This window comes from Bombus vancouverensis, chromosome 5 (genome assembly GCF_051014615.1).
Source record: "Bombus vancouverensis nearcticus chromosome 5, iyBomVanc1_principal, whole genome shotgun sequence".
Taxonomy (NCBI): domain Eukaryota; kingdom Metazoa; phylum Arthropoda; class Insecta; order Hymenoptera; family Apidae; genus Bombus; species Bombus vancouverensis.
In genome coordinates this window covers 11,146,957-11,159,484 of record NC_134915.1, presented here as the reverse complement: position 1 = coordinate 11,159,484, position 12,528 = coordinate 11,146,957, and the positions used below count along the sequence as shown (strand labels likewise).

Here is a 12,528-nt window from a genome sequence, read left to right as displayed (position 1 = left end):
AAGCACCGATGAATTCCTGCGTTACATAATTCATAAAATGCCATTCGAATCTCGGTGAAACTTTGCATACAGCGTAATTCAATCCCGATTTTACACGGACGATAAGAATATTGTGGTGTACGATGACGTAATCTCTCTTTCCTGTCCTCTTTACCTCCTCCTACTACGTTTTTCGCGGTTTTAATCGCGTCCCACGTCGTCTTTGTTGCCATCCTGTGTTCACTGACCGTCGAGCGACACGACACCACTTAAAATTATTATTCCGTTCGAGTTCTCTGCACGCTTGCCGTGGTGGTTTTTATTACGGGCCGTTTAACGGCCACGATAATAATGATCCGAATGTTTATCGTCGAAAGCGCGGAATAAACGTGCCACGATGTAAAACGATAAAACAGGAGACACGAAGGGAGACGAGCGAAGGTTGTGTTCCCTTGGCGTAAATGGAGAGGAACCGAGCTTGAAACTTTCCTTAGACGATGCTCGTAATATTTAGCGGTACGCGGGAAACGTTTAAAAACTCGTCTTCGTCTTCTTCTGTCTGCCTGTCTCCTTCTCGTCGTCAACTCTGTGCGTACCATTGGTCCACGCGAACACGTTTCGTCGTAAAAAAGGAAAAGGAAGAGGGAAAGAAGGAGGAGAAAGAAGAAGAGCGTATAAAAGTTGCCGCGTAAATTATTCATGAATGGTGGTCGGCTCTGCTCGTCCACGATGAGCACACTTCGCGGATACGCGAGAATTACCGGCGCCATTTGCACGCTACGTCTTAAACGGCGGCGGAGAGATCGTATCGCGGAGTGGCCCCTTAAAACGAGGAATTAACGCCCGCTGGTTACTGTAATCTCCGACCGGGCGATAATCTTTCGACGCGCGGCTTAACGCCATGCCGTAACAAAGTCTCGAATTAGCGGCTATGCTTTCTCGCTTCTGTAGCGTGTTCCCCGGAAACAAACCTGCCAGAGTTTGGACAGTGAGTGGTCGGCCGCGTGCATGATTTCGCGTTGACTCATGTTTCAAAGAAAGTCTCGAGAGATACGGTATCTTGGAGATCTAGTCGATTCGCGAGTGTTAAGTGGTGGAACTTAATTGGGCACTAATTAGTTGTGCCGATGGATGTTCACTAGCTTAAAAAGAGAAAATTTAGTATGCTATAATGGGCTCTTCGATGTGGGAAATTTTCAGTGTTTAATCTCTTGAGGGACGAATTCATTAACACACTACGCGCAAATGATAACTTCGTCGAAAGTGTCTACATTTTTTTAATAATTACGAAGACGAACGGTTTGATACCTGTAAGTTTCGTAGGTTGGATGGCTAAGATTAAATATTCATGAAAATATTCCATGCACTTAGGAATATTTATTCGCAATAATATTGTCAATTAGTCACCTTCTAAAACTAGACTTTAATTATAGAGCAACATACAACATATAAACGTACACATATGAGTTAGTATCCCTCAAGAAAATACAATAAAAATCAGTTTCCATGATAAAGTAATTAACATTCTACAATTCTTGTACTACCATGTCGTACGTGTCTGTGACCGGTTCGTGAGACAGGAATAAGAAAGAAACGCGTCGTTTGATGTTCACAGCGAACCGACGGATGGACGACCTGGCTCTGTACGGCGGCGTGACTATCGCGTGTGCACTAGTCGGCGGCGTGGCATTTTTCGTAACGAAGGTGCTGAGGCGCAAAGGTCGGGACCATTCTCTTTACTCCATGGCCCGTAACGGTAAGCATTTCACAAATGGAAGAAAAAAGAAAGAAAGCCAACCGCGTTGGCTGTTCGCGAACGAAGGAGCGAAACATGACGTTCCGCGGCTGTGTGTAATTATATCTCGCGTTTGTGTCGTCTTTCAAGAAAGCTGAACTCGTTCTCGTTCCTTCGTCACGCTACGCTCGATCGAAATGATACTATTTCGAAATGTGATCGACGCCACGTGTTCGCTACTTTCATCCACGTATCAAGAAAATTTGAGACGATAGCTCTGACTATGTGAGTTAAATATAGAAGAATCGTAGTTCTCGGATGGAATGCTTCATCGTCGTTCGATCATTTGATATCCAGCGATGAAGAATAAACGTCACGCATCGTAAGAAAAATTTATCGGTGAAACGAAGAAAACTTCTCAGATTCTTGTGTACACACTCAACTCGCCTAGCCAGAACGCATCGCAATGTAAACATCAAATATTCTAAAAACCTGATGAAAGTGGCGGACGTGGTTAGCCCTTGAAATCGGAATAGTATCACAGCGGCGTCTGTCCGCAGCGCGCAGAGATACCCACGAGCCGTGGCTCGGCGGTGTGCGTTTCAGAATTCCAGCCGGAGTTCTTCCCGGACCAGGACAAGAAGTTGAGCCTACAGCCGGACGTAACAGCGACGAGCGTTCCGGCCTGTTACGAGTATCCTTTCGACCCGAAGCTGTCGATGTCGAGATCCCTCTCCGAGCACCATTACGACGTGCCCCACCTATCGATCGCTCCACAACCGTCGCCAATGTCACCAACGCCAAGCACGTCGACGCAGGAATCGTGCAGCGACAAACAGATCCATTCCGATTGCGAGAACAGCATCACTAGCTCGTACCCGTCATCCGACTCGACGTACAACGTCGCCTCGGAGAGCGTCCGTTTACCGAAGCTTGAGACCGGAAACGTTGCTGGAGCGGCGGTAAACACACGTGGCGCGCTTTTGGTGATTCCGGACGCGGGCATATCGATGTCGGTGCCCGAGGGAGCCGTGCCGAAGCCACTCAGGGAGGAACTCTACTTGGCGGTGCTGAACGAGGATCGCTTTAGGCCTCGATTACCCGGTAAGTGGTGCGTGCATTATTAATTGCCAAGCGCTGTCCGTGACGGTTCCGCCGGAACGAACACCTCATCGATCCGACTCGATTGCGATTCAATTGACGCGGACGGTCTCGATGGAACGGTCTGGGTGTCTTTGAGGCGAGAACGCTTCCAGCTCTGATGTTGCTCCGTCTAATTGCAAATTGTGGCTCGTGTAATAGATGTGTATCCTCGTGGAAAGACGTGAGATCGCTTCTCAAGAGATTAGATTCAGTTTCTTGCAGATATTCGCAAACAGACAATTCTATATTCCGCGCGACTGACTAGAAGTTCGATTGTTTGACTAGAAATTTGATCGCGATAAAAAAAAAAGATTGTCTCGAAGAAAATATTTAGATTTCCGCGTTTTCAAACTTTCATAATTCTGTTCTTTTCTGCTCCTCTATCCCTTATGACACGCATGGAAGCAATAGCTAGAGATTTTTGTGTTTCCCCCAGACGGTATCACGCAACTATCCGCGGTGGTGACTTCCGGCCCTTCATCGGCGACTTTCAACAAGCCAGTAATCCTCCAGTTCGAGCACTGCGCGATGCTTCATCCAGCAACGTGGGAGTTGAGTGTCTGGGCTAGCGATGGTCTAAGCGTCGAGGACGGTACAGCGATTGCCTCTTCCAAGGATCATCAATCGATCACGTGGACAAGAGTGTTAACGTTAGGCAACGAAACGATCAATACACCGCTGTTCACGCAGCTGGATCACGCGGAAGCCTTCATCGTGACGGAACAACTGAGAGGCTACGTTCTAGCTGGCCAAAGTTGCGAAAACGTGATCGCCACGAAGAGACTGCGGCTAGCGTTGTTCGCCAGCCAGGCAGGCCAATGTTGCGTCCGAGTGTATACCGTGGAAGACACGAAGGCTGCCATGAAGGCTATCGTCGACAGAGAATCTCAAATTAGAGGTTACTTGCTGGATAAGCCAAGAACCCTGCTGTTCCAAGACAACGGTGAATCTCTCTGCGTCAGCCTCGAAGAAGTTGGCAACGAGTGGCAGAGCAAGTCGCCCACGGAACGGCAGGAGATTTCGTTCAGGGACATGTGGAACTGCCAGGAGAACACGAAACACGTAACTTTTGGGTTGGACACCGCGTTCGGACCTACCAGCAGCAGAAGCTACAAACTCCAAGTATCGCAAGGGAACTCGGACACCAGGCAGGTGTTCAGGATCGTGTACGACGGCGTGAAGCAATTGATCTCATCCGGAAGCGTGACTAGACCGCTCAGAGAGGTGACTGTGGTCAGCAGCGGGCATGCTAATAACGCGACCACCGACTCCACCACCCTCAGACCGTTTCGGTTTACCAGGTCCCTAAGGAAACAGCTATGCCAATGCCTGGACCCGCCGAACGCTCTTGGCAACGACTGGAGGATGCTGGCGCAGAGGCTTCAAGTTGACAGGTTGGTAATCTTGAGATTTCCATATTTGCTTCGATAGATGCTTGTCTGTTACTTTGGTAATTCGATCGACTGACGGGATATATCCTCCGGGGACACTGATAGTTTCTTTATATGCTACCGTTACTGGGTATCTCTTTCAAGGCTCCGCGTCCCATAGGAGTTGATTGTTCTTGACAGCCGGTGATTTGTAAGGATCGTATGGCCATTTTCGATGCAGAAATCAATACGAGGGATTTGCAAATGTTTTAGACTACGGTAGAATTATGTTTATCTGAATATATCGGGAGACTGATAGTTTCGATTATCGAGGTTTATTTGTTAACCTCTTCACTCGTTCTTATCAGTTTTGATAGTAAGAGCTAACGTTCAGAAAATCGAAGTCGAATGTTCAGTTTGTCCGCTATATACGTAATTATGCACGTAAACAAGTAATTTTATACTTAATTTATCATAAGAAGATACGTTTATGTGATTGGAGTTCTCCTCAATCGTACTTTGGATAATAAGAACTCAGCTTTATAGCTTATGCGTATACTTGAAACTTAGGATCGACTTGTTCATACATAATTCTACTATATTTAAAAAGTTTGTGATAGAATTTCAAGATCAATGAGAGAAGCAGTACTGTAATATCCATATCAAGTGTAGAATAGTATCTATCTAATTTCTGATTTTTATCGAATTTTCTTGATCGATAAATCGGGGAACATTTATCTTAATTATATTACTCTACGAATTTCTATATTTCAATTTCTGTTTGACAAACACAAAAACTGATTCTGTTTCTGAAAAAAAAACAAATTTGTTGACCATAGGAAAACAGGACTATGAGTCAAAGATCACGTGAAAGATCAGTACAATTCATCTAATAACAGCTTCTACTTTTCCATCCATCACCGATAGCTTTTCTTCTATTCTAACGAAAGACGCGTGGATTTCCTTGACTTGCAGGTACATCAACTACTTCGCCACCAAGTCCAGTCCCACGGAGCATATCCTGGACCTGTGGGAAGCGAAACACCACGAGCCAACCGCGGTGACCGACCTCCTGAACCATCTTCGAGTGATGGGAAGAACCGACGCGGCCACGATCCTGGAGGCCCAACTGGGTCCGTGGCTCTGAACGAACGGAATCTCGACGCCACGTGACGTTCCCTGTGGTGAGTGAAAGTCCATGAACGAACCGAGTGAACAAAAAAAGAAACGAAAAGTGGTGAACCGAACATTGTTTTGGAGTGGAGAAGCCGGTTCTTCGGGACGGACTTATCGAAACACTGCCTTAATTTTGCGCGGGTCAAAACTGACTCTCTCCCGCTTACCCCTTTTGTACATAGAAATTTTCGTCTCTTTCTTTTCCCTTATTTTCTATTTTGTTTCTTTTGTAAGATGAACGTTGTTCGAGGTGACATCGTCGGATCTATACGAGGATCGTATTGTAATAATCGTGAAACGAAGTAAACTAGAGACTATACGTTTAGATGGTTATATATGTGTACATATCGTGCTAAGGACTGGCGAGCAAATGCAAATGGATATATCCATTTAGACGGATGTTTATATATATATATATATATAAATAAATATATATAAAAATATATATATAGTTAGATAGATAGAGAAACATCGAGTATGGAACGAACTACGAAAACGAAGAAAAGAAAAATCGTTCCAACGCGGTGAAAGAAGTAAAACGAAAAAAAAGAAACGAACGACATAAGGTAAGGAGGAAAAAATGGAAGATGTTTTTATCGATTTGTTATATACGGATGCACGAGCACACACGCGAGTGGCCACCGGTTTCCTGGAAGGATGATCGTGCCAAAATTCTCACTCTCGGTTTCGAAACCCACGAACCCGTTTCCGTTGAAGTTTGTATTCAGATGTTTGTTAAAAACTATGCGTCTGTGGTTTCTTTCGTGCACATCGACAATACCGTTGTCCCGTGGCCCGTTCAACCCTCGAACAACACGGCGAGGGATAATGCACGCTCGCGCGTGCACACCTGAACGGGGCGGAAGTTCGATCGCGTAGAAAACGACCTCTATTCGCGGTAAAAATCGGATAATTTTTAAATCGAAGTTTATTTGGAAGAATTGTATATTTGTTACTTTCGACGAATAAAATATTCTTGTATACCTCGAATGGTTGTTCATTCATTTTTCATCCCTCTTTTACTCCTTCTACCTTCGTAAAAAAATTTCCAATTTTCCAATTTTTCGCCACTTTCACGAAAGTTGAAATAATTAAGATAAATGAAATTTTCGATATTGTCAAAACACGAATCCACGATTAAAGGAGAAAGGAAACTGTCGGATTTAACACGAGCCGAATTTAATTTCGACTCGACATAAGTGTGGATTAGGTGTGCCGTATGTTAGAATAAATAGAGGCTGAACTGGATTAGGTCTACAAACACGAGAAATGAATTCCGTATAACTACATCCTGAGGTAAGTAATTGAAAGCTGAACAAATAGAAATATTCTCATGTGGTAGGATTTGTAAAATATTCAAGTCCCTAATTTAATAAACGTCTCTCATAAATAGAAGCCCTATAGACTTGACGTATCTCTAACAAATTAGTATTAAATTTCTGCGTAATAGGATCATAATTACGAGGGGAAGGTTCGGTTAATATTCACGCGAAAAACTTTCCTAAATAAGAAACCCTGTCGAGGTGAAACGAGTAACACGATACGAACACATCTAATACCCAAAGAGACGCCGAAAGAATGCTGCTTTCACTGGTCCAGTGAGTCAGCATCGATCGCGCGGACTCCCACATTTCTGACGAGTAATCGTTGCAAAGTTTCAACGGCGACCATCACGTTCCTCCATTACCAAGTTTCGATTCCGTGATATCGAATAACCGTTTCCAGCGCGCCATGCGTGCACTTAATACGACCGCGAATTAGTTTCAAACCTTTTACCTCGATGCCATCGTTCCCAGAATTACGAACGTGCTCGCGTAAAACGCCTCGAAAATGGAGCAACAAATCGGCTAACCAAGGAACATTCGTGCACTACTTTGCCATTCGCTTGAAAATTACCATTTTCTATTCCACTGATTCGACGAATCTAAAATAAATCCCACGAATCACTTTGCACGATTTAATGAAATTTATCGAAAACAAAGTAAATAAATATCTCGTTAAATTCTGACGTGAAATAATATTTCAATTTTATGAAATTTTTCATGAAAGAATATCAATCTACTCTGAACATATATATTTATAAATGTAGACTTTCGAATAGACGTATAACCGAGTCTTTCAATGAACACGTTCGAGAATCGACGTTTCTAAAGGATATTCGTAGGCGCGAACTCCATATTTCAACGAAGCACGCTGAAAGAAAATTGCATTTCTTTCGGTAATAGCTTCACAGAACACGATTTGTTGCACATCTGCGTGCCACATAAATCTAAGTAAATACAGTTTCATGTCCGTTAGAGGAGCACGCAACGCGGCTCAATCAAACTAGACGACGTCGAGACGCGATTCAGCTAGGCGATCTATCGGACACGGAATACCGTCTGTCACGGTCTTTCACGAAAGACACAATGGCTGCCGCAAATGCATTTTATCGACGTATCGTCGATAATTTCCAGCGAAACACTCTTTTTTTTCTCGAGCTCTTTTTCTCTCTTTCTTCCATTCTCCGACCAGCCACTGCTTCCAACATCGACGACACAGACGCTTCACTTCAATTCCGTGTTTCCTCGTCCCCGAGCCTATGATTCGACGAAGACGAAACGTTTTGTCCTCCTCGAGCTGTACGTTCTTAGTCGAACGAGCCCGAGAATCACTACCAAAGAATATTCCTCGACTTTTCACACCACCCAACCATTTCTCTGTCTGTGTTGGTACGTACGCCGTGGAAAGAGAACCCGCGACAATGGACGTCGAACGTAGCAATTTTGAAATGTCGATACCAGTCACGCGTACAGCTTTTCCACGGCTTTTGCCAGCCTAGCTGCGAGCGCTGTTTCCTACCTTTCCATCCTATAATCTGCCATTTCCTCGTCTTCTCGATGGGACACGCACTTTTTTCTTCATAAATATCGGTACGTCGTTGTTTAGCCACATGGAATTTTTTTCAAACGTTCTGATACAATTTTCAATCGATCCTTTCTATTCATTTTGAGATATTGTATTATGTTACTGTACATTTCATTTATTTTGGTTTCGTTATTTTTTAAAGAGCATTGCAATTTTCTGATCTGGAAAAATCGAAACCATTCAATTGCGAGTCAAAATCATCAATGACTCTGTAGAAAGAGGACTTCCTTTCTAAGTAATAATTAATTTTCTTTGAATTTTTGCCAATGTTATAATCGCAAATATTGACAGCTTAAAATTCTATTATATAGTTTTAACGACATTATGCGTAAATGTAGCATTGCAGGGGCAAAAAATATGTTCCCAATGCTTACTACTTTGCTTGATAATCAGAGATGTTTTACGACTGTTGTTTATGAAATCTTGTATTACCAGAGTCAACGCCGATAACCTTACCTATCTAGCAAGAGAATAAAGCACTTCCTATGAATGAAACAAATTTCGATAGGCCACAAAGTATCGTTTTTATGAACGACTCTACTCAGACAACAAGATGAACCTGTCATTTGTAGCCAATCAGTAGATTTCGAACTCCAAACACAACTCTGTACGATAACCCAGCATCTAGAGATAAGACAATCGTCTGTGAAAGCTATCTGTCGATGACAGCTCGATTGGAGCTCGACGTTCCGCTAGACGAACTGCTCGTATCATCTCACAGAACGTATCAGAAAGATCCGCGAAGTATCCTCGACTCAACAAAAAAAAAAAAAAAAAGAAAAAGTCATACGAAAATATATTCATCTGTCAAACGGATGGAAGCTTTATATTGGTGTACAAACTTTATATTGGCATACAAACTTTACATTGGTTAAAAATGAAAACGTCAAAGGGAGTGGTCTCTCGTTTCCTAGTACGAAACGCGTATCGTTATAAAGCGCGTCGAAATGTCTGGACCATCATAGGAATCTCTGAGTGAGTGGCGCGATATTTAATTTAAATTCCTGCGAGGAAAAGAGCGTCCATCTGTGTGACTCACCGGTCATGCCTCATAGGTAGCTTCATACAGAAAACATGGAAAAAAGAGCGACGGAGAAAGGAAGTAAAAGGAAGTGGGAAGGATGGGGAAAAAAGAAGAAGAGGCACGAAAACGTGAGCGAGTTTCTCACGGCGTGGCGGTCGGCCTCGTCTGAAGGATCTCTGGAGGAGAACTATTACGGCGGGCCTTCGAAAAAAGGGGTCCGACTCGGGTCCTGGAGTGGAAAGCCGCGCCTACTAGAAAATTAAAAAGCCCTCCACTTGATCTCCGTTCGCGGAACGTAGAGACTCGATCCTCTTCTACTCATTGCGGCGCGCTGTCCGAACACGTTGCGTAAACGTAACGGAATGCGCACAAGTGTTCTTCAAGTGCTCCAGCATGTTGCCGCACGGAGGAAAGTCTAAGTGTCATAAAAATAGCTCGACAGAGGAACGGTTACTTCTCCCTCTACTCTTTTGCGAACCGTCGCGTCGCCGAGAGATGAGCCGCCAATGCCGCTTTTACTATTCGCGTGATCGCAACGTACTGGACACTTCGGTATGTCGAACACTCATTGATATGCGTCTGCCGGTAGACGTGTCTCGATTACGCCCTTCCATCAGAGGTTCCCAATGCTTCCTCGTTAGATAACAGATCTTGCTCCTTGCTGTCGATCCTGTAGTTTTTATTCTCTGGCAGATTTGGTTCTTCTTCGCTTTTCTCTTTGTTACGAACGTTTGATGGAAGAGGGAAGAGTTTGAATTAGAAATAGAGGATCGTTTAGATCCTTTCAAGGATTTCTTTCAATATGCATTTAGGTAGTACAATATTTGTTAAGAATATATCAAAGTTCCATAGGGAACTTAAGCGAGATTTCGCTCTTGAATTTCGTTTCTTCCGATTTCCATCGCTACTGGAAGAAGTTTGAATATTTGTCTTAACGAACAATCGTATAATGTAGTAAGGCTGATTGAAATATTTCATTGTCAAATTTTTCGAAAGCTTAGAACAGCGAAAAGATTAGGCTCGAATCAAACTTTAATAATAAATTTCCAAGAAATGAACTTTTCTCAAAATTCTAATTAGAAAATCTCCTAACTTGTACCTTGTACAGATTCTTTTCTACCATATTTTAACATTGGCAACCGCTGATCAAGAATGTGCAGCTATTAGACGGTCAGATTTTCTAAATACCCGTCATTACATGCCAAGCTGGATCACGCGGATCTTCCAACGATCATCGTACGAAAATAGGTTCGTTTCGCTCCGAGGCAGTCAAGAGAGCTTACCTGGTTCAAACGAAATGTTCACCGAATGGTTGATCAACCAGCTGCACAGACTGGTTTCGAATCGACGAAAAGTAGAGTCGTTCCGAGAGCGAATTTTATGTGACTACTTGAGACACAGCTCGACAATTCGCCACGATATCTGGATCGACCGCCACACGTTCAATCTTTATCACGGATCCAATGATTCGTTCCTTTCGATTCGATTTTATTGTCCATGGCAAGAAGTAAATGGAAACTGGTCGAGTTTGGAAAGAAAGTAATTTCAAGTTTTAATTAACAAGCAGAGCTCGTAAAATTTTTACTAGCTTCCTGGTGAGAAGTATATAATAAACTCTATTTTTCAACAAGATTAAACTTTATTACCGTAAATCTTAATTACCGTGTTATATGTACATATATATGTGTTATACAATAAATAACTGTCTTATGTTAAAAGGTTTCACAACATATTTGTATGTGCACTAGGAAATTACACGGTAGCCCGTTATATTTCATTTATTACCTCCATTTTTTATACTTCTAGCGAAAGTAATAAATATTATCCAAATTCACATTTTCTTTCCTCGATATTTGTTAATTCCAATTAAAATCCTATTAAACGATCCAATGAAAATAAAATCTTATTTACCTCTAAGATCAAATCCTTTTTATCCTCTTTTAAATGCATTCCTCGTCTTGTTACTACACGTTCAGTCTTACCTAACAATATAAGACAGCCAATAAAGCATACGTAACGTGTTAATTCCACTACTTTTATTCCGTTTAGATCCAAGAACCACGCGAATCAGTCTCCACGTAACAATCTAAAGCCCCGATCTCTCCATCGTTCGCTGGCAATTGCCGATGCAACGCTCGTTGCCCATGGACACGACACGGGTGTAAATTATAATAACGTGGCGTGAAGGTTACGCTTTCGCGAGTCTCCGTTTGCTGTTTCGCGTCATCCGCTTATTGGCATGTCGAATCGTCATTAAGGGCCGCGTCCGGTCCAGTTCATTTCTTTCGCCGACAAGGTGTCGTGAATTTTTGTTGCGCGGTCACGTTCCGTGTTCTTGTCACGGGTTTTCTTGTCTCTGGGCGTTGGAGTAGACACGCGTGACATGGTAACGCGAGAAAGCCCTGGCGATACGGGATGACGGACGATTGCAATCCTGTCTGTCCAATCTCGAACCACGTTTTTCTCGGTACACCGCAGGAATTTTCTACGAAACTCCTTTAGGTATCTCTTCGACTTTTATCGTTTGACCTATTTCGTTCCCCTCGATCGCCAGATAAATCGTTCCGGCAAATGGAAATATCAAAGTTGGAGTCGACGATATGCGTCGATAGGCATAATTGGTCGGAAGAGTTATCGATCGAGAGGATAATTAGTACTCTGCGTTGGTTATGCAATTAGCGTGGATGTTAGTATTCCATACGCGTGGCCTTTTTGCATTTGCTATTCTGGTGAGATTGAACGATAGATCAACTTGGAAATAACTGCAGAATTTTAAGCTTGTTCAACCCTAGCGAATTTTCAATTGCAACTTTAAAGAAAACGATATCTGTTTCCTCCTATTTTGAAATTTATCTTACGATTTATTATCTATTGTTTATACCATTGTTTTACGACGAAGGAATTTACGATGGAAACAAGTCGCTCGATTTTCGAAAATTCAACGTTAATCATACACTTACCTAATGAAATTACGAAACTTGTAAAAAATAGGGTTCGATCGTTTCGGCTTTCGTGAGTCACGTATATCTCGAAACAAGAACAAGAAACGCAAGAATCCTTCTGGGTAATACAACGTGGGAGTCGAATTACCCGCGAAAGCATTTGTTGGTGGGGCGCAGGGATCGGGTTCGGCTGAACACATTCTAATTGATCCCTCGGCGGTAACAAGGCGCTGGTCTCTTTTCTCTTTCTTT

General features: G+C 43.0%; 1 protein-coding gene across 4 annotated transcripts in view; it reads left to right on the top strand.

The window, feature by feature from the left end:
• The window catches only part of LOC117160654 (netrin receptor UNC5C), a 44,571-nt gene extending 38,178 nt beyond the window's left edge, over positions 1 to 6,393 (top strand). For 3 of the 4 annotated variants that reach the window (XM_076618508.1, XM_033341568.2, XM_033341559.2), the window contains 4 exons: positions 1,595 to 1,735; positions 2,321 to 2,818; positions 3,294 to 4,251; positions 5,203 to 6,393. In XM_076618508.1, coding sequence (XP_076474623.1) covers positions 1,595 to 1,735; positions 2,321 to 2,818; positions 3,294 to 4,251; positions 5,203 to 5,374 — 1,769 coding nt within the window. In that variant the 3' untranslated portion in view covers positions 5,375 to 6,393. The remainder of the gene's footprint in view (positions 1 to 1,594; positions 1,736 to 2,320; positions 2,819 to 3,293; positions 4,252 to 5,202) is intronic. The other variant, XM_076618507.1, reaches the window with a different exon arrangement.
• The last annotated feature ends 6,135 nt before the right edge of the window (positions 6,394 to 12,528 follow it).